Raw genomic sequence first — 21,818 nt, 5'->3', positions numbered from 1 at the left:
ATATTTTGGGAAGCCACCCATACTTCCGTGCTAAGGAAGAACGCCGCATGAACATTCGAGAATTGCCGAATTTATCTTTATGAAATGTTCATTTTTAAGGAAAATTATGAATGACATAAAGGAGGTACCATTGTGGGACCGGAAAAAAAGACTACGTTTTCTTAATTGATAAGATAGCCGAGCGACTTAGTTGCCTCACTGGGCTGCAAAAGGACGCCTCTGAAAAATTTAATCCAATTCAGAGTTAAAGATACGCTACTTAATCCTCCTTCTTTCCCTTTCTTTTAATTGCTCTCAATCAGTGTTCCTAATAATTTATAAGGAAAAATTAATTAACAAGAAAATCGACTTACGGACGAATTTTAAACAAATCTTAAAATTTTCAATCAGCAAAACAACACAGGAAGTGTGTCATTTTAAATAATTTTTCTAGTTTCACTAAGCTCTTCCAAATTTCTTCCAAATTTTTCTTGTGCAGTTTTGTTGTTAGGCATAACGTTTCTACGGATCTGGGAGTTTCCTTGGAAATTTTAAAACCACCTGGTGCGACACACACAAAAAACAAAGAAGAAGAAGAAGAAGAAGAAGAAGAAGAAGAAGAAAGTAAAATTCAAAGATGCAAGTCTGTACGATGATGCGAGACATATTTTGGAAAACCGGATCCGCGCGCATGCTAAAAGAGAAGAAATACAAAGTTCCCTTCTTTGGAATGCAAGATCACCAGTGGCGAGGCGTGAATTACCGATTTTTTACCGATATTTCCCCAATTAAAGCTATGGTAAAGAATCGACCATTAAGGCGTTCAATGCGAACAGCCCGTTTATCGATCTTTTTCCACATATTTACATTGCAGAAAAATCGATACATAGCAAAGCACGTCACGCCACTGAAGATCATTTCACTCGGTAAGGGGAGAGGAGGGAGCGAGGTCTGTTGATTATAGAGTCCCTTTATACTGAGAGTCAAGACAATGCGAATCCATTTCTGATTGGTTAACCGGATTTTAGGCCTTCACAGTGTCACAAACGGGAATAAATATTACATTTTCATTAATTGCAAAGATTATAATCTGGAATGGACCGAGGAATTTCGGGTTCGAAAAGGAACAAACGGAATGAAAGAAGGAACGGAGAAAGGAATTTAAGAATGAGCCGATCAAAGATCACGAAAAACGTTCAATTTCTGTAATCTTTATTCCCGTTTGTGACTCCATGAGGGGTGTTGTCTTGACTCTCAGTATAAAGGGACTCTAGATTATACATAGAAGAATTGAGTCTTTTTAATGAATTTCTACGAGGCGAGCGCTACCACTCATCTTGAAAGGAAGTAAAAAGTCAACTAAGTACACTTTGGTGACACTACCGGTTATGGGGATGGAAAGTTAAGAAACTTTAACGTATGGAGAGATAGTAGCGCGGATATAGTCAAAGCAAAGAAAACCGTTGGGAGCGTAACTCCACTTGACAAAAAAGCTGACAGAGGCCGAATGCATCGTATCGTTGGCTCGATGATGAGAGGCAGTCTGTTATTTAGGTCCCCCTTCTCGAGGAAAAGTAAAGGGGGCGTAGAAGGTGGGGGGGGGGGGGAGGTCGACCACGCGTCCCAGGCTCCCAGGGCGGTGCAACAGGTGGTCACAGCGCAGCCCGCTAGAAGCATAACGCAGTTATCGTCGCTGCTCTGACGTAAGGGCGCACCTCAATTTCTACGTGAGCCCTGTCACATATAAATCCACGCTTTCCAGAGCTCATGCGGAAACGAAGATACGCCCTTACGCCAAAGGAGCGAGGTTTTGTCTGATAAGGTCGCATGGAGCCGGCGAAAAAAAAAACGCACGAAGATTTGCCATTGAGGTAGACTCATTTGCGGTTCATTATGGTGAATTCCTATTTCCACGAAACAAAATATATAGAATTAACCACCTCTGGGACCCTCGGATTTCCAAGGAGAACAAGAGGAGAATTTACGACGTTGTAGTCAAGAGTATTCTTACATATGGATGTGAAGTTTGGCAGCTGAAGGAGCGGACAAAGGGGATGCTAAGAGCAACGGAGATGGATTTCTGGAGGAGGTCTGCTGGAATTTCTAGGAGAGATCGGGTCCGCAATGAAAGAGTGCGTCAGATCATGGGAGTCGAAAATGACATCATATTCGACGTCATGACCAGACAGCTTGTCTGGTATGGTCATGTCAATAGAATGACGGACGAAAGGCTGCCAAAGAAGTTGCTTGATTGGGTTCCTCCTGGAAGGAGACGAAGGGGACGCCCAGTGAAAGGGTGGCGACAGGGGATTTTAGAAGAAATGAGGTTTTGTCAACTCCCTGAAGGGCTTTGGGAGGATAGGGGACTTTGGCGGCTAGGGGTCGCAGAGCGCCAAAGAGCGCTATAAAAGCGACTTTATACATACATACACATACAACCATTATAATTTGCAAATGAGTATACTTCAATGGCAAATCTTCGTGCGTTTTTTTTCCGCCGGCTTCAAGCGATCTTATCAGACACAACCTCGCTCCTTTGGCGTAATGAATTCGTGAATTCTACTCAAAACTGAGCAAGTAACTTTAGAGAATTTTCGTCAAGACGAGACATTTTATTTCCAAACTTCACGAGGTGTAGTTATAGATAAAGAATAGGTTACATAGATTCAGTGAGTTTGTGCCATATACGCACGGCGAAAGAAGCAAGTATTTCAACGTATACCGGAGCTCGGGAAGTATCACACATTTTTGAAGGCGTTTGTCCGACCGCGCTCAACTCTCGGTGCATACAATGATTGCTTGCGTAGTGTTATACACGCCATTGTTGCACGTCATGACTCTAAAATAATGTCTTGGCTCAAACAGAGTTCCTTCAAGCCGATAATAGGGCCATTTACGGATTTCTCCACTCACTTCATTTCTCATACTCTACTTCTACTCTACTTCAAGTGTCAAATTAACACGAAGTGTGCCTTGAAAACAATTCTAAGACAAAAAAATGAAGTTGTGCGATTGTCTTGTGTTGTCACAACTTCAGCGTGTCGCCTATTTCTCTGTCCTTCTTCTTATTCTAATTACTAGGGCCTATTTCTCAATTTTTTTCAAATTAATCTTACCGTGTCTAGGGATCTGTGTTTTTTTCCATCCATTTACCTTAGGTATATCTCAGAAAATCGTCGAAATGGACATGACCGCACCGCATGAAGAGCACAGATCCACACATGAAGCTGATATGGAGCTGGAACAGTATCCAGGCCGAAAATACAAAACAAGGAAGTTCTGGTCGTTCGAGTTGGCACTGGCCCCTCGCGCCCCTCGGCCGACCACACACCACTCGACTTAATTGATAGCCACGATGCTAAACTCCAGTTAATTGAGAACTTCAACTCCGGCTTCAAAGCCTCCACCGATATCTCCTTGCTGGAGCTCATACAGAAACAAATCCACCGCAGTGTTGGAAAGCGGTCATGTGCACATATTATTTCCTTGCCACTCAGAAAAGCACTTCGCTAAAAACCAAGGTTATAGTGTGATTTGGCCGACAATGAACAAAGACAGACTTCACTGATAAAAATATTTGTGTTCTTGAGTAGCTTTTGGTTAATATAGGAAGTAAAACACAAACCAGCACAAATTTTGTGTTGGTTTTGTTACACTTTGCTGTGCTTTTAACGCGGAAAACAATGAAAAGCCTGGGAAAATGCAATCCTCCGATTGCGACGTTGGTTTTTACCACTCGTTTTTTATTAAATTTCTTCAAGAAAACTAGCTGACATTTTGTTACGTTATTTTGTGTTTTACTTACCGAATTAACCAAACTTTTGTGTTGATACTTCTATGTGTGTTCTGTATTCGAAAAACTCAGTGCAAGATATGCACACCATTGAGACAAGCAAAGTTTCAAATATAAACATTCGTATAATAGGATGAAATTAAATATCTCAATAAATGATTTGATCTTTGTCTGAATAAGTTTTTCAGATGCACTTCAACCGATGAGTTTATCATCACCGACAGAGATACAAATTTCCAGATTTTATGACGATATCAAGGTGCAGTTTTTAAAACTGGCGCCATTAAAAGTTATGCTTCCGGTGAATTTATCACGAACCCAAAGCAAACCGAAAAATTAACGCACAACAGGGCTGGTGAAAAGAAGCGTTTCCGAGGAGTCAGATAATACAGGGGCCAAAGAGACAGGCCTCCGTTTGGGTTATTCAGCGAGATATTCGTAGAATATTCGCCCACGAGTGCGTTTGGCATGAAGCGCGGTACTTCAAAATTGTTACACTTGTGGGAAAGGCGGAAAGGGATGGCGCAGCAAAGACCGCTCTTCATCTAAATCCTTGATTGATGTGCTTGGCTAATTCACTCGCATTTTTCCCGCCCACCCCCCTCCCCCCGAACGCTGCCGCGGATTGTTTGCATACCCCTCCCTCCCGTGCTGCTTGCCCCTATATCTACATCGTCGATGACACGCTTAATAGCAGAGCGCCGCATCCTACAAGGGTTAATTTCGATTGTTTGTGCTGCACTCAGCCGTAATCGATACAACGTTGCCTGGAAGACTCCTGCGGAAATACGTAACAGACGATTGCGTGCCACTTGAGCTTCCGAACTTTAAAGGGAGGGAAAGCCTATCCCAATATGGTCCCTGCAGTACCTAACGGATGACTTTGAGACAGGGGAGAGTGTGTTTTGAATTGAACACAATTTCAAGGTCAAATTATTCTCAAATTTTGAGAATTTTAATGGAATTACAAAACATTTTATTTCTCTTCGTTTCTGAAAGACGGAGATCGCAGATCTCCGTCTACGCAGATAAAGTTATACTCAGATAAAGCTACGCAGTTAAAGTTACGCAGATAAAGTTAATAAAACCAATGCAAGTCTTAAAACATTAGTTTTCTATTTTGAGAACGCTTTTGATAAGAGAATTGGAATTAACAAGCTGCGTTTGACTGATTTTTATCCTTCAGCATAGAAAAAATAGTTGAAGGGTACTAGAATGTCTTCGTATTTATTCGCCCAGGAAACCCAGTATATAGTGCTAAATTACTGGCTTAGATTTCTACCGGACTTAATTGCCAGGCAGGATTTGGATCTAGGTAGTTTAAAGTATTATCTAATTCACTTTTTGTAGCCACTGTGGGTAAGAAAAAACCCTAAAAATATGCATACATATTTCAAATTGTACGCGTGCACACTTGCAAAACATCCTCGAACGAAACTATTACTTCCACTCAGTTGAAGCTCATTCAAATTTTACAGCATTTATTGAATATTTCTGCTGGCTTTAAAGTTGCAAAAAACTAAAATTGCATAACTCCATTGTATACCCTGAAAACCTTCGGTCTTTTAAATCTAAGGCTGACTCTCATTTCCGGACATGAGCGTAGAAGCATCCACTACAGGAAGAGACCGTTATCTCGTGGCTTGCTCTAAAAAAATGCAGAGCGCTACAGGGACGGCAAATTTTTTCGCTAGAATCCTCCAATATCCCGTTTAAACGACTTAATTACCCTATGCTTTTAACTCTAATAACCGAGGACCGAACAGGGTTGATAAACTCGCCTCCCCCTGCCTCCACGCGAGTGGTACGAAGTCGAGCTGAAAAGCGAAATGTACTCATTTCCTCTAAAAGTAAAGCGCTGTAAGCCAGGGTCTGCCCAGGAGGGGGGAGGGGTCCGTAAGTTAGAGTCAGCTTTTATAATCCAACTGAAAGGGTTGTTAATGATTTTGTGGGAGCCACAACTTTTAAAAACGGCGCGGGGGAAGGAGTTTTCTTCCGTACGACTGTCCGATCATTATTCACGTGTTTCCTGCGTCATCTCCCTCTCTGTGTGCCATTATAGAGAGGAAGAAAAGTCACGGATTGTGCAGAATGTAGACCTCTGTGAATTTCTCTTAAAGTTCGATAGGGAACTTTTATGGGTGTCATTTATATGCTACGGTGAACTGATTTACCAGCACCATTGCATCAGCCATTAGAAAAGATTCATTTTCAGGATAATTAATTTTGCGTCATTCCACATTCAAATTATATCAAAAAGTTCGTATTATTCCTTCTAATCTAAGTGATAACACGAAACGAAAGATGATGGTGGAACGACTGGAAAAATGAAATTTCATCGTCGTACGGGAAAGACATAACAACTGACATTTTTGAAAACTGATGAAAAATAAAAAAGCGTTAACAAATAAAGCTGAACACAACCATACAAATCGAAGCTGAAGACTAAATCCGGGGAATTTACTATCTTTCAAAAAAAGAAGAAGAAAAAAAATCATAAAGTTAAGAAGAGCAAGGTAGATCAAATTATATATTCCCTTAATTTTTTTACATGAAAAAATGTGAAAGGATGCTACGGTTTGCATTTTTGGGCACCGTTTTTATTTTATTTATACTAATTACAATACTACTTTTTATAATATTACATGCAAATCAGTAAGGGTACCCAACGCCCATGCATTTTCTCCGAAATGCTATCGTACTCCTTGACCGCAGGGCCCAAAATATTTAATTGCAGACACATTTCCTACAACGATTGATTGTAGAAAGTATTATTCTCACCGTCTGTCGCAAAAATATTTATGCAACATAAGATCGGACACAAGGAAACACGATTGGCTTGAGGAATACGCCATGAAGTCGAAGGAGATAGATTATGTTCAGCTTTTACCCAGCTCCGGCTGATTCTGTAGTGCATTCGAGTTTGACGAGACCACTAAAACCTCGTTCGAACGTAACGACCGTTGTTCCTTCAGCGCAGCGGGAACATTCTTATGTGCATAATAACGGGTGCACGCTCTCCTACTCCTCAGGTCTTATTATTTACCGAGTCAAGCAAAGCACAAACAACTATGAGAACCTTGCTTTCGGTCCGTTCCGGGCTTGAGGGAGCGAACCTGGCAGCGGATTCCAATTTTCCACGCTACTTTTCGGTCTCGCCCCTTGAAATTTCCCTCTGGCGCTGTTCAAAGGAGAACCTCAAAAACTTCCACCATCTTGGTACTCCTTCACAACACCTTTGTGGGGCTCAGGACGTTGCATTCACCTGCGATGAATCCACCCAGCCGTTAGGTTAGGTTAGGTTAGGTTAGATTAGGTTAAGTAGGTTAGGTTAGGTTTGGTTAGGGAGGTTAGATAAGGGTGTATGCATCGCAGCGGGATGCAAAGTCACGTACCCCACCTTTGTGTACTCGTTTACTGGTTCACGTTTTCTCGCTAAAATAAAGCACTTCCTGATTGATGATGCACGGTTAGGTTATTAACTCACATCCTAATGGCAAAGACAACTGGTTTTTGACCAGATCTAGGCGATTAAATGCGAAAATATAGGACAAAATCACTATGAAGAGTAAGGATTTGCAACAGGGCGGCAAGACCCCTTGAGTTACTGCTGATTTGTGGTAAAGATTCTCTATTCCTTCAAAAACTTCGAAAAACTACGATGATTAAGATGTTGGATTTTCTAGACGAAAACGATGCCAACAGGGGATTCTTCCTCCCCGGTCGGCGTGAGCGCTAAATTCTTGCAAGCTGCAATGCAAATCAAGGATTGGATTATTTTGAAAAACCAGACCCAAATTGGTGTCAAACACCAACTTATTAATGCTACATAATTATACCAAACTTATTCGGGTTGTACTCAATGTGCAGTTCCGATGAGCTTTTTGTACAGCAGTATAGCGTGGAGAGCATGCGATACATCGATTCATCTACCATTAAAGGATCTATAAACAGGGTGTCCGCAACGAACACCTTAATAATCTATTCTTTACCATAGCTTCAAATGAGGAAATATTAATATATTGCAAAGCACGCACCATGCTACTGTTTTACAGAACTAATAAAAGGGTGTCTAGTTTTTTTCATTTTGGGAAATCCTGTTGAAATCCTGATTTTTCCTGATTTTTGACTGCTAAATTCTGATTTCATAATTTTTCCAAAACCTGATCAAATCCTAATTTTTTGCGGAGAAAAATTAACTGCAAGTAACTTTACAAAAGTAGCTCGATAAAAAAAACCGATCAGACGGCCGACTTTTCTCAAATCCTGATTTTACGACTGATTTTTCCTCAAATCCTGATGAAATCAGGATTAAATCCTGATGGAATCGGGAAAATCCTGATGCTTGACACCCTGAATAAAGTTGATGCACATTTGGATTAACTGTGTCGAAATCATAAAACCCTTTTTTTCTGGTGTGGAAAATCCGAGTTATTCAGGCCCCCGCATAGGCCCGCGAGTTTCAAGCGCGCACGCTAATAGTAAACCAAACGACCCAATTAAGCAAACTGCACTAAAAAGAGCCTCTAAATAATACAAGTTCGACAAAAATCCACCGTTGAAAGCGGTCCACTTTACCGGTTCCTCGGCGCGCACTAAATTAAATCATCAAGAGGGACCGCTCGTCGGGAATATTGTCGGATTAAAATGAAAAACGAAAATGAAAAATAGCGGGAGAGAGCGGAAAAATCTGAAATGCAGCGCGAGCCATTGTCTGTCGCGCGCGGCTGCGGCGCGTGGCTTGAAAAATTCCCGACGCGCTGACAGTGCATACAAATTTCTCGCTTTTTATGGTCCCTCGCTGCCGGATCGGTCCGGAAAACCGGGGGAAAGTGACCCTGCGGAACCATAATTTCAAGACATTTGACGATGCCCGAAGCCTACAGGACCGACAGAGCTAGAAAATGCTAGAGGAAGAGGGCGGGGTGCGGGGGTGTTGCCTTAAAATATTCAACTTCCGTGGCGAAGAGCACTGTTTGTGCATCATCGCACAACATTAACCCTTGTTTGTCTGAGAATAAGCGTGCCCTGGGAGATACGGTTCTGTTTCCTTCGCCGCACTTTCCCCATTTTCCCTCGACAACTTGCGCAGGGGCACGCTTATCAGACAAGATTATTTTTAATAAGTGCTGACAATGCATTGGTAGGAGCAGCACAAAATAAACGCCAATAAAGTAACGACAGAGAAAAAGCTATATACATCGATTTATTCTCATCGTTAACAGTGAAAGAGGTCGTGTCACTGTTATTGTTTGGATTAATTTAAATACGAGTGGTGACATTACCACTGATTGCGTCTACAGATTGGTGTGAGAATCGGAGGAAGAGACTCGAGGTCAAAGGAACAACTATTTGGATGGCATTTAGCAAAAAGGAACCCGCGCGATTACAGTGTTGTTAAAGCGCTGCTTCTTCATATTAGACACAGAATAGCGAATTGTCATATTGCTTCCTATCATAAACTTGTTAATTTTAAATTAAAAAATTGTGTAAGTTTTAATACTGTACATTAAGTATTTTTAAAGGAAAAAAAGAAGTTTTACAATTTGAAAACACTGTGATCGAGTTGGTTCCTTTTCGCTGAATCCGATCCGTTTAGACAAGTAAAGTGTTTCGGCCTACTGGTGTCTAAATTCAAAAATTTAAGACACTATTTGAATTCTCTTTGATTCGGAAAAATCTTAAAAGTCCTTTCAGTGTTCGGGAATCACACAGACAACACAATAGACATAGTTCGGACATTCATTGGTCAATGTTACATTTTCATGGACGTAATCTTCGGTGCGCTCCAAAATTGGCATTGTCTCCTAAATAAATGAAGCGTTTTTATAGAGAATCGGGAAGTAAAAGAAAACGTAACATCATGACGTGTTCTCTAACGAAGAACCTGAATTCTTCTCATACTTTCCACATATTAGGATGTCTCTTTTCGGTAATAATACAAGTTCAACTGTTTTCTCTCTCTTTTTTGTACGACATTCGATACGTTCCTAAATTTTGGGGGAGGGAATAGAGGACAGCGATGAGATATGGTCGGCTGCAGGAATTATTCGTTGAATAACTCCAGTTTAACGGAGAATACTTCAGAAGGGGTCAGCGAGCTCCTAGCTTGATATTCAAAGATCCCTTCACAAAAAAACACTTAACACAGACTGATAAATGTGAAGATACGTCGTTTTGGCATCACGAGACTGGGCAGTTCATCTCCAGTTGTTCCAAGTTTCAACTTGAAACAACTGGTCAAACAAACTCCAGTGCTACTCAGAACTTTTAATGACTGAAGCAGACCGCGATAAGACACTTCAAGTTCGACCGGTTAAACTTCTCAGGGATCAATCAAAGCTGCCAAGATTTGGTTTGGTGCCCTGCTCTCGTGCAATTAATTAATCATTGAGCTTAATGAAATAACAACTTAATCTATCTGCCTTCGGGTTAATTTTGCGTGATCACTATCATGGAAGTACAAGTCTGTCTAAAATTTGAATTCAGCTGTGAGTGACATTCCAAAAAGTTCAGGAGAACGGTGGAAGTCATTTGATTCCCCGAAGGCAACGCCTGTACAAAGGTGAGTCAGAATACCTAGTTTTTTTTTCATTTTGGGAAATTCTGATGAAATCCTGATTTTTCTTGAATTTTTATTGTTAAATACTGATTTCATAATTTTTCCAAATCCTGATTTTTTGCGGAGAGAAACTGTGAGAAAAATTTGCGAGTGTAACTTCACAAAAATAGCTCGATAAAAAAATCCGATCGGACGGAGGACTTTTCTCAAATCCTGATTTTACGACCGATTTTTCCTCAAATCCTGATGAAATCGGGATTAAATCCTGATTGACCTTAAATCCTGATAGAATCGGGAAAATCCTGATGCTAGACACCCTGAGAGTGGATATCAAGGAATGAAGTTGGTCATTATGTTGATTTTTCTTTTCCGTTGGTGGACTATTCTGTATCAATTTGGAGCTGTAACGTTGGCTTTTTCCCTCCGAAATAATAAAATAGGAGCAGAGATTTTGAAACACTGCGATGGAGATACGTGGTTTTGCACTTTAGCCATCTAATAAATAGCCATAAAAAATAGCCAATAAATAGCCATAAAAAATAGCCAATAAATAGCCATCTACCTAATCGATATGCGCCTTCCCACTCGACAAGTTTCGGCGCGATCCGGCGAACAGGTGAAACGAAAGAACCGGAACCCCATACATTCATAATGCCGGTAGGCGTCCGAGTTCCGCTAGGGCACTCTTGGGCCCCACTACTGGCTAGCAGGTAATTTTAATATCCTGCATCTTACATATTTATACGCGCAAAATGCTGCTCAACTCATCTGCGACGCGCCGCTGCGCTATTATCATCTCAGTCCCGGACAATACAGTTTCAATTAGTGCTTTCTTTTTGTCCCTTACGCGCCTGAAAGCTGGTAAAATTTCTCACGCTAATGCAAACCACTGTTTCGCACTCACTTCTGCTACAGCAAGTCATCGTTCAGGAACTTATGCAAAGTCACTTAAGCATTATTAATTTGATTTCACTCGCTTTTAATTAGGATTCAGCGGAGCTTCCTAATATACTACTTTAAATTTGAAGTAAATTAATGATTTATGGACCCAAACTACCGTGCCTGGTAAAAGTCCGCACGAACGTTCTCCTGTAAAAAACCAAGTTGCCCATTAAAGTTGGCAATAGATGATACGGTTTGGTTCTTTACTGCTAAACAAGGTCAAGTTTGCCACAGAAAAAATCAAGTACGACTGAAAGTCTACGACGTCGCGAACGGAGATACGTGGTCTCACACCTTGGCCATCGGAATGCTATTCAAAGAATGCACACAAGCACTGGCAATAACTGAAAATTGCCCGTTTAGTGAGCTCTCAAAATGATACCATCGTCCCTTCACACGACAAGGGCAAGTTCTTTCCGTGAGACCATTAGCCGGGGTTCTATGAAGCTAGAATCCTTGTTCTTTTCGAGAGACCATTAGCCGGGGTTCTATGAAGCTAGAATCCTTGTCTCAACTATCTACTAAAGGGTCCTGAATTATCTCTAAAGACGATCTTTGAGAGGAACTTTGAGGCGAATGCCACTGCCTGCGGGCTTTCTCAACTCATTTTCGTTGCGGAGAACGGTGCGGCGGGCTCTTGAGTTACTCATACAACCGAAATTCCCGACATGAACAGACAGTATGGAAGCGTCACGGTTGGAGAAACGGGACCAAGCTCCTTGCTTCTTCCCAACCCCCTTCTTGCTTTGCTCGCTCCAGCTCCACTCCTCCATATACGGCTAATGATAGTGGAGGTTAACATCCTTAACGTCCTTCCCACATCTGATCTGGATCGATGGACAAATTATGAATCCATTACGTGCATACTGATAGAACTACGGGGGAAGAAGCTATGTCATTGACTACCGGGATGATATGAGCCAATCGGAGTGTTTTTTGAGGGACGGTGCCTCTGCATCTGGTAAGATGGCACTTGTAAACTAGGCATCAAGAGTTTGGAAATAATCCAGGCGGTGACGGAAGAAAAGAGGTAGAGGTTGTTGGATGATATGGACATTTCCAATTTCTGTGGTAGTGCCCGATAAATTGCGGTAGTGCCCCGATTAATTGTGGTAGTATCCTAGTAAATTAGGTTAAAATCCCAAATATTGCGGCCCCAACAGACTGGTGTTGCCATTAAAATTAATTGGAAATGTCCTTATCATCCAACAGATTGAGGTGGTAACACAATTTTAGGGAGGAACCCCTGCCATTTTTCCCCGTGTGTAAATGTTTCTCGGGAGGAAACTAAGTGAAATCAGCTATTGTACAAATTTTGCTAGGCAGTTTATTTGATTTTGCAAAAAAAACTGCTGCGCCAATTCTCCTAGAATTTCTAAGAGGTTTGCTTCATACTGTGGTAGAGAATTTTCCCTAAAACTTTCACTGAATTTGTAAAACCGTCCTTTTATAAGAAAATAAATTGTTATATTTGGTAACAGTTGATGTTGATGGCTCTATTTCGAGAAACACTGTCGAAAGACTTATCATACACCGTAACTTGCTCCGTTTCATTGATGTCATATAATTGATGGCGATGATAATTCATAGGAGTTTGACGGATTGGTTTATGACGTTCCAGCGACAGGGTCAAATATTCCGAAAATGAAAAGAATCATCTTGGAATCAGAATGTTATCAGATCATAGTCCAAACTCTATGATCAAATGAAGTTTTTCATACGAGCTTAGGCTTCGGTCATGGATCTCTGTCAACAAGGAATGTTTTGGACCATCCCAGGACTGCCAACGCCGATCAAAATGACAATGAAAAAGAGGAAAATAAATAAGATAATCTATAATACAACTCAGTTTCATAACAAATACCATATTCTCCGCTTCGCCTAAACTCATAGAATCACCTTACACGCCTGGATATCGCAACGCAAAACAAGTCGGGAAAGTTTCATCCCTATGATTCAGTACCTTAAAGTAAGCGATTAAAATGCCGATGATGTTCCTGAACCGAAGTAAAGTCATAAACGTTAATCAGCTCCGGCGATAATTTAATTAAAATTAATGCAGGTTTTAATAACAGGGCTCGGTAACTCCATCCATCTGAGAAACGGATGCTACACTAGAGGGGTGGAATTAATTCGGAGTCATTTAACAGCCTCTCTCTTTATCGCGAGCATGTTCAGCCTAAAGCAAGAAGGTTCAACTCACCCTCAAGTCAGGCAAACGACGCTTTACAATCTGTTGAATTCATTCATAAGAGGGTCAAATCTGTAGTCACAATTATTATTCCCATAAATTCCATTTGCAACGTTTCAAATTTCAGAATCTTGACGGCTGTTCCATGGAAGATAATCCAATTGCCCCCCCCCCCCCCCATTATAACATGCCCTAGTCGCTGGTTCCTGTTCCCTCGAAAGAATAACATAATATTCGCCTCGACAACCCTAGCCTTTTTTTTTTGTTAAGAAAGCTCATGACCTTCATAAATTGACAAGAATAATGAACTGAATACATAGATGATTGGAGAAATGAATAATATAGACACGTACTGAATTTAGAGACATCGGGCAAACAATAGTCTGAAAAAAGTGATTGGAAAAACACACGTTCCGCACCTTATGTGACGTGTTTCATCAAAATTAAGCAGACCCACCCAACCATTGCATAGATCTGCGATTTACGCATGGCTCCTTTGTTTAAAAAAAATTTTAATTTTCTGGTGTAAAAAACTCCGTTATCTTCATAAAGTGGGAAACCCAGATGGTAATAAATTTGCTTAAAGCCGAGGGGATTCACTTTCATCCTGCCTGCACCATAGGAGGTAACTACCCCTCCATGCACTCATGAACGACTTTATTAAGATAAATTATTGATAAATATAGAAGAAATATTCAAAAAAATATATATTAAAAACGTGTACTGAATACTTTTAACAGGTTGACAGAACAATTCCAACCATTTCATTGGGGGTGCCAAGCGAAAACCGTTATTTTGGTTCCTTATTACGAATGCCCACCGCAGCCATGCACCTCAAATCGGGATCTGCCACTGAGCGCCATCGCCGCACAGTGGATCGATTCAATTCGAGAGGCCGGACATGAAATTTTTGACTAAAATTGCAAATTTTGATGTTTATTTCGTCACATTTTAAATTTCAAGGGGTGTTTAGAAGAGGATTTCACGAGGAAACCAATGGAACCACTTTTAGAACCTCAAAGATTTCTATAAACGGAGTTATAAGCGTTTCCAGTTTCCAAACTTTGTCCGACCTCTCCTGTTCACTCGATCCACTGTGCGCCGCCTACACCGTGAATGCATCCAGAAAATCATGATTCTCTTAATTTTTTTGAAACTGAAGTTCCCTTGACGAGACAAGAACAATGGATTTTTCTGGACTTCCCGGACTTGCGGTCAAAATTCTCGACGTCACTTTTTAAGGCGGAAAAATTGCTGTGAGTAGCCGACTTTCTACGCTACCGAAATCGAGAGAATTCTTCACCGGCCCGGTTGCATCGCACGTGACCTTACTGTACTTCATCACGGGCGTGCATGGGGCGGGGTTGCCGTTCCGTTCGCCGATTCCCGCACCCCCGCAGCGCGGACCTCGAACCGAATCCGTCCGACGCGGCAACGAAGGGGAAGCGAATTAAAAATTACACGAGAATGGGATTAATGAAGGTCATTTTTCAGATTTCGAACGAGCAGAGCGGAAACGCGAGCCCACAAGTTGCCGAGTTTCGACCGAATCCGTCCTCAAATCAATCGGGAGAAAAGGAGGATTTTGCAGATTTGGCAACTTCTAGTGGGACCGTGGCGCTCGAAAAATTAACGGCCGCCTTTACCCGCCAGTGAGATGATAATTTTAATTTGATTAAAAAAAAAAACGGAGAAAAATGGAACCCCTGGCTTCTGCTTGGGCACCCCTCCTTCGGTTGCATTTTACGTTAGGGTGATGCCCCGTTCCCGTAACACAAATACGCTCAACAAGTCCGTTCTCCATAATTTTCCTGCTGGTTATCTTTGATGGCTTGAACTTTGTGAATTGAAAGGAGGGCTCATCGCGTTTGCTTTGGCTACAAATGCTTGGTGTGAAAAAATGTGTCGAATGCGCGCGAAAAATTTACCAACCAAACGGCGCCACGATGAAGTTCTAGCGTGTGAAAGGAATCTAATATTTAAACATTGATTCCCTAAATTACTGAAAGACACTGACACACTGAACTGAAGACATGCTTAGGGCAACTGAGATGGACTTTTGGCGGAGGTCTGCTGGCATCTCAAGAAGAGAGCGTATCCGCAATGTAAAAGTACGCGAGATCATGGGTGTGGAGAAGGACATCGTGCACGCTATCAGGTCCAAGCAGTTGGTCTGGTATGGACATGTGCGAAGGTTGGCAGACGACCGGTTGCCCAAGCAGGTCTTCAATTGGGTTCCTCCCGGAAGGCGACGGCGTGGACGTCCTGTGAAAGGTTGGCGACAAGGGGTGGAGGAGGAGATCAGAAGGTGCCAATTGCCTGATGATCTCTGGGAGGATAGGGGGCAATGGCGATTGGGCGTCGCAGAGCGCGAGGCGGCGCTATAAAAGCGATTTTATGTATGTATGTATTCCCTAAATTAATTTGTGAAAATTCGCAAGGAACGCGATAGTGCCACTGGTTTTTTACATGTTGGTGGCCGGGTTCTGTTCCACTGTTCTGTGTACCGACCCTGGCCACCACCATGTAGAGCTCAGGTTTTCATAGTTTTTTAAATTTTTATTGTATTTCCGACTGAAAATGACTCAGTTCTGAGTCGAAACGTATCGGTTTTAATAAATTGTGTATTTAAGCCTTGTTTCTCGTTTTTTCCCCTTGTTTTTTCCATACTGTCTTATTATCTTGTTGGATAAGTGGCTTCATACTTTTCAAGGTTCGACTGGATTCTCCGCACCCTCAATCGTCAGGCACCCCTCGAGCCCTCCCCATCCACCAGAGACCCTGGACGGCCCTTGACAGAGACAAGACCCTACATTCGTATCTCGGCTATTGTGGAAGCTTTTACTTTCAGGACATCAATATTAAACTGTTGATTTACCTACATGGTTGATGTTTAACAACGTGTTGGCAATTTCGTTTGGCAAACGAACCAAAACAAGCCTATGTTTGGGAAACTTGTTTGGCTCATGACGTCACCCGAGGCTCATCATCCACCATGCAGGTACATCAACAGCCGAAAAAAGAGTGATGACTGTTGTTCCCTTATATTTGTCCATATGGAAGTGTTGAATCCCTAGAATTAAAAGCTTCCACCTGTCGCGAGGAGGCCAGTGAAGGGTCTCTTGTCTTGGCCCTTGGGGACCCTCATTACACCTCCAACTAAACCGGTGATCAAGTCCGCCACGAAGAACTCTGAAAATCGTCGAAAGCTCCAACTTTGCGGCTGCCGAAAAAGTTGCCCGGAAACGCGGAGCCTTGACTTGAGTTTGCGTTGGCGAGGCTTTTAGACGGTTGGGATGATTTTGTTGGAAGTGAAGTTTGGGTAGGCGGCACCGGCGACTCGGGACTTTTCGGCGGCGCGGCGGTCGTGGTCATGAAGTTGCTCCGTCCTGGCTGCCGAGGGCGCCATTCCTTCACCCCGGATTTTTCGGCGCGAATAACTGCGGTCAACCCACCGCGGAAGTATCCGGCCACCCGTTTAAAACCAACCGGTCACTTCGTCGCCCCCCCTGACATGAGGACGTAACTACAACAGGTTATGAGCCCGGTCGTCTGTATAAATCGATGCTTTCCTCGGCTCTTCTCTAAAGGCAGTTACGCCCTTATGTCAGCCAAGCGACGACTTTGCCTCTCGGGAACTTTCGATCCCGGTCCCGGGCTGTCACTTTCCTCGGCTGCGTCGCACAGTGGACCGAGTCAATTAGAGAGGTCGGATATGAATTTTTTACAATGACTGCAAATTTTGATGTTTATTTCGTCGCATTTTAATTTTTGAGGAGTGCTTCTAGAAGGATATTTCATGAGAAAACCAATGGAATCACATTCAGAACTTCAATGATCGTATTCGATAGTGGTTTGACGTATCGTTTGGTTCAAAACGATTGAACATAACTTCAAACAAAAATATTGGTATTTAAGTTGGAAAAACTGAAAATGAGAAAATTCCTATTCGTTGCCATTTTGTATTCGTAACAATCAAAAATCTGTTACAAAAAACCCGTTCTCTCAGATTACTAAATTGATATTTGAGGCTATGTTTACATGCTGAACCAATCGATATCAATACAATCTCACCTGTTTGATGTATCTAATACGTTCCATTAGTAGGTTCATAAAAACGAAGTCATAAACGTTTAAAGTTTCCAAATTTTGTCCGACCTCTCTTATTGACTCCTCGATCCACTGTGCGTCAGTCACGGCCGCTCTTCCGTTTTTGAAAATTACCGCTTTCGAGTTTCTACGAGCTCAGTTTCCACCATCGAAATGAGCCCATTCAAATGGGTCGTCAACGCGGCCGTTGAGTGTTGTAGATTGAAATTGAAAGGCGCCTCTACTTTTTGATCGATATAAGTCGCGAACGAAGTAGCAAGTGACATTTATTCAGTATCCTGCTCGTGATTTATGTCGATCAAACCTTGGGGACGCTTCTCAGTTTTTCGAGTTTTCCATTTTGTTAAATATTAAAAGATAAGCATTTAAATCATAAAAAATAATGATGGACGCGTATAAAGCTTACCTTTTTTTCGCTCATCAGGTTTTCATGGTGTTCGTCGCTCGCTGTTAGAGACCGCTTCCTTAGTCGATTGTGCTCAAATAAGTAAAAGCCTTTTAAACTCCCAATCTGTGGACAGATTTAATAAAAAAAAATCTATGTAAATATGATTTCTTCAAAGACTTTTTTTAAAATCAATGGTAAAATTAGCTTACTTCTAATTACAACGGAAAAAATACATACTTACCGTAAGATATGCGGCATGTATCTTTGTATGTATGTGTCAGAAGCAGACAAGTTGTTAAATTTCTGGGATAAGGGGAGGGTTTCGATGTTTTGGGAGGAAAATAGGAAAAAAAATACGAAAGAAATGCACTAAATGAGTTTTATTGTAATATTTTTTTTAAATTTTTGACTTGAAACATGTTCCCATCCCCCCCCCTTTTTTTTTCTTTCCTTTTTTTCTAAGGAAGTTAGAAGCAATAACAAACTTTGCAACACGAATTCCTTCAGCATACCGAGCAGAAAACCCTATAAACTGGGCTCTTAATATCAGTTACACTGGTTTGTTGAACGGTACTTAAAATATTTATAGGGAATTAAATTGATAAATACGCAGCCGATGAGAGAGATATTTATAGGATTAAAAGAATGTATTGGGTTTTCACAATCGAAAATAGCTCTAACCAGTATCTCACGACGAAGAAAATAAGCTTAAGCAAAATCCTGGCCTTATGTCTTATTGAGAACCATCAATTACATCATTCAATTTACTGAAAGGGGTGGCGGAGGTCGGAAAAAGCGTTTTTATTTTTAAAATTCTACTCGAAGTTTCCCTCCATTCTTCAATCGTAAAGTTAAGACGTAATTTTATTTCCAGCCCTCATTCCAGTTGTCCTGAAAAGGATGGTTGATTTCCAAATTCGCCCAACTCCCAGTACCTTTGGAGCCTTCCGCCCTTCATAATATGTACAAATTACGGTTCAAGAATTACTACAACAAAGGTTTGGAACAGGCAGTTTGAAAGGGGCGTTTGTTTATAGGAGAAAAGATTTTACAACCGATGCTATACCGTTACGACCGAGTTCCCGATGAACGGGCAGTTAATTCGTTTTTTTCCTTTCGGGGAGAAACCCGGAGGATTCCCTGATTCATCCGGCAGTTGTTCATCGAAGATAATAAAATATGAATAAACGGCCGTCGATTTTGATGGATAGTGGAAGACATCTTTTTCCGGTAATTCAGATTGTTGGAGAAGGCGGAAAAACAAAAATAAAAAGTTGTCGACTGTTCCATAACTTTTTCGGTCCAATTTGGAGTATGTCATTAGCATAGTTACTACAGTAATATTATAAGCTTCATTAAATTACTTTTCAGCCGGTTGACAATCTCTAGTTTTCAGTGACGTTCATCGTAGAATGATTGGGTACTGGTGAATTTCAGATAGAGCCAATCACTTTTCCAAGCAAACTTGCAAAACGACGAGTACAGTGATTAACTTGCTGTTAAGGGTCTATTAAACTAATTCTTTTTATACATTTGGGATGTGATCCGAGCAATTCTTCCGCGATGTGTCCTTTTCGTAAATCGTCGAAAGTTTAGAACGGAAAAGATAAAAAAGAGGTACAAAATTGGCCAGTCCAACGGACACTGTGTTGGCTCAAAACGGCATTTCATTAGAATTGGACTCAGCCTTGCGTTGTCCGATTTGTGTTGATCTGGTACAAAAATATTTCGTTGATCCAACACAACGAATATTTGGTTAACTTTCCTAAACATCAACTTAGTATCGGATTATCACACAGTTGTGTCAAACCAACACAAATCGTGTCTGAATCACACAAAGTCGAGTCAAACCGATAGCATTTGCAGTTGATCCAACACCACTTTGGTAAATTAACGCTGTTGTGTTAGATCAAATTTACAGAAGGTCTACTAAAACAGGCTGGCCAAAAATCAGTATTTTTACAGCACTTTTTCGGTACATTCCTAAGAATTTCAGTACCTCCTCAACAGACAAATTCTGTACTTTTTCAATACCTCCAATTGGCGAAATTCGAAAAATTTATAAGATTTGAATTTCTCGCTCAAATTGCGACAAAAATGACAAACATTCCAGACCTTCTTGCGGAATTTCCGCACTTTTTCAGTACTTCCATACCCCCCTTGAAAAATCAGTACTATTTCTGGACTTTCCGGAAATTCCGGACTTGTAGACACCCTGATCTGCTGAATTTCACCATAAAAAAGAGAGACTAAAGACTGGCTTGTTTTTTCCTTCAAAGGTCTCATAACAAATCTTTCCGAGCTATAAATCGCTGCCTTATTTAAAAATCATTGAACCGAAGATATTTGTTCACGTTGCGGTTACGAATTCGTCGTGCGTCCTTTGAAAATGCGCGAAGCAGCGGGTGACAACTTTTCTTGTCTGCCGCACGAAGACGAGCGCTCTCTTTTCTCAGGCGAGGAAGAATGGTGTCTATTGTGTCCTCCTCGAATGTCCGACAAGCGACACGTCAGGAGCAGCTCCGTGTTGCGAATAGATTTCTACACAGTATTGTGAAGCATTCATTCTCGTCTACCGTCGCGTCGAAAGGGCCCGCTATTGTCGTCCTCGGATAGCAGCTTGATCCCGGCGATTGTGGGCCACTTGTCAGGCTGTCGCGTCTTGAGGGTTGCGTTCCCGCGTCTAAGGCGTCGCCCGAGGACTGGAGCATTGAAGCGCCGAGATTGGTTCACGACAGCTCGAACAGGAAAAGGAAAGCGGGTCCGAAAGGAGACAAGGTGGGGTGGCTGTTGGTTCTGTGAATAAAACTATGCGAGGCATCGCGGAGGTCGACGGAACTCTTCGCCAAAGCTTTTTCTTTAAATGGACGCATTGTGTGGATTTAACTTTGTAAAATTCTCGGAACTTAACTCTCAATTCTTATTTTTACTTCCACTCTTTCGATGTCCTCCGTCTTACCACCATGAACAGAATTATTACGACTCACATACTACATATTACATATTTCTCTAAGCTTTCTGTCTTGAAAGTTCGGCAACCGCACAGAGTATGCAGTTTGTATTAGTGCTATAGTTGAGAGTATGGTGACATTATTTGGACCGCGTTAAACAGAAAGGAACCAAACCACATCAGCTATTGCCAGATTTAATCGGGCAATTTAATTTTTTACATGTAATCGGTTGTGCGGATTTTCGTGCAAATCTCGGTGGATTTTCTCCAGAGTACGTAGCAAATTCTTTCAAATTTTCAAAGGCATCCACACAAACGTTCTCTCGTAAAAAAATTGAATTGCCCGATTAAATTTGGCAATAGCTGATGTGGCTTGGTTCCTCCCTGTTAAACGCGGTCCATTTCTGTGAAATAACATGAAAGGCTGTCGGTGGGAATGGACGATTTATTCGACCCAGACGAGCATGAAGCAGGCTGATGAGAGAGCGAGCCGCGAGCGCGCGCAACAGTTGCACCGAGATGCGATGCAACGTGGGAACAATGCAACGCAACGCAAGCGTGAGTCCCTGGAATCAAAGCAGAAGCTTCGGCATCAGCTTCGTAAGTTCCAAAAATATTTTTCCTTTCGCTCTAGCGGGACACCAACCGCGCTTCACCTTTCCTATCGCTGCTCAATCTGCACCGCTTTCCTAGAGCTTTTTAAAGTACCCTCATTGGTAGAGAATTGACACGTCTGTTTTGCTCTCTGATTGGTCTGCAGGGTTGCCACAGTCGGGGAATACCGGGAAAAAGTCAGGGAAAACCTGGAAATGTCAAGGGAAATGACGAAAATGTCAGGGAAAATGACAAAAATGTTAGGGAAATATTGTTGGATAACCTTTATTTGCTGTTTAGAATGGGTTC

General features: G+C 41.7%; 1 protein-coding gene across 1 annotated transcript in view; it reads right to left on the bottom strand.

Annotated features, from left to right (window-relative positions):
* The window catches only part of Fur2 (furin-like protease 2), a 536,496-nt gene that overhangs the window by 188,308 nt on the left and 326,370 nt on the right, over positions 1–21,818 (bottom strand). The window contains exon 2 of the mRNA XM_019049259.2: positions 17,984–18,088. Within this exon, the coding sequence (XP_018904804.2) occupies positions 17,984–18,088 (105 nt within the window). The remainder of the gene's footprint in view (positions 1–17,983; positions 18,089–21,818) is intronic.

Source organism: Bemisia tabaci, chromosome 1, assembly GCF_918797505.1.
Source record: "Bemisia tabaci chromosome 1, PGI_BMITA_v3".
Classification (NCBI taxonomy): domain Eukaryota; kingdom Metazoa; phylum Arthropoda; class Insecta; order Hemiptera; family Aleyrodidae; genus Bemisia; species Bemisia tabaci.
The sequence above is the reverse complement of the archived record's forward strand: the minus strand, read 5'-3'. Positions and strand labels throughout refer to the sequence as shown.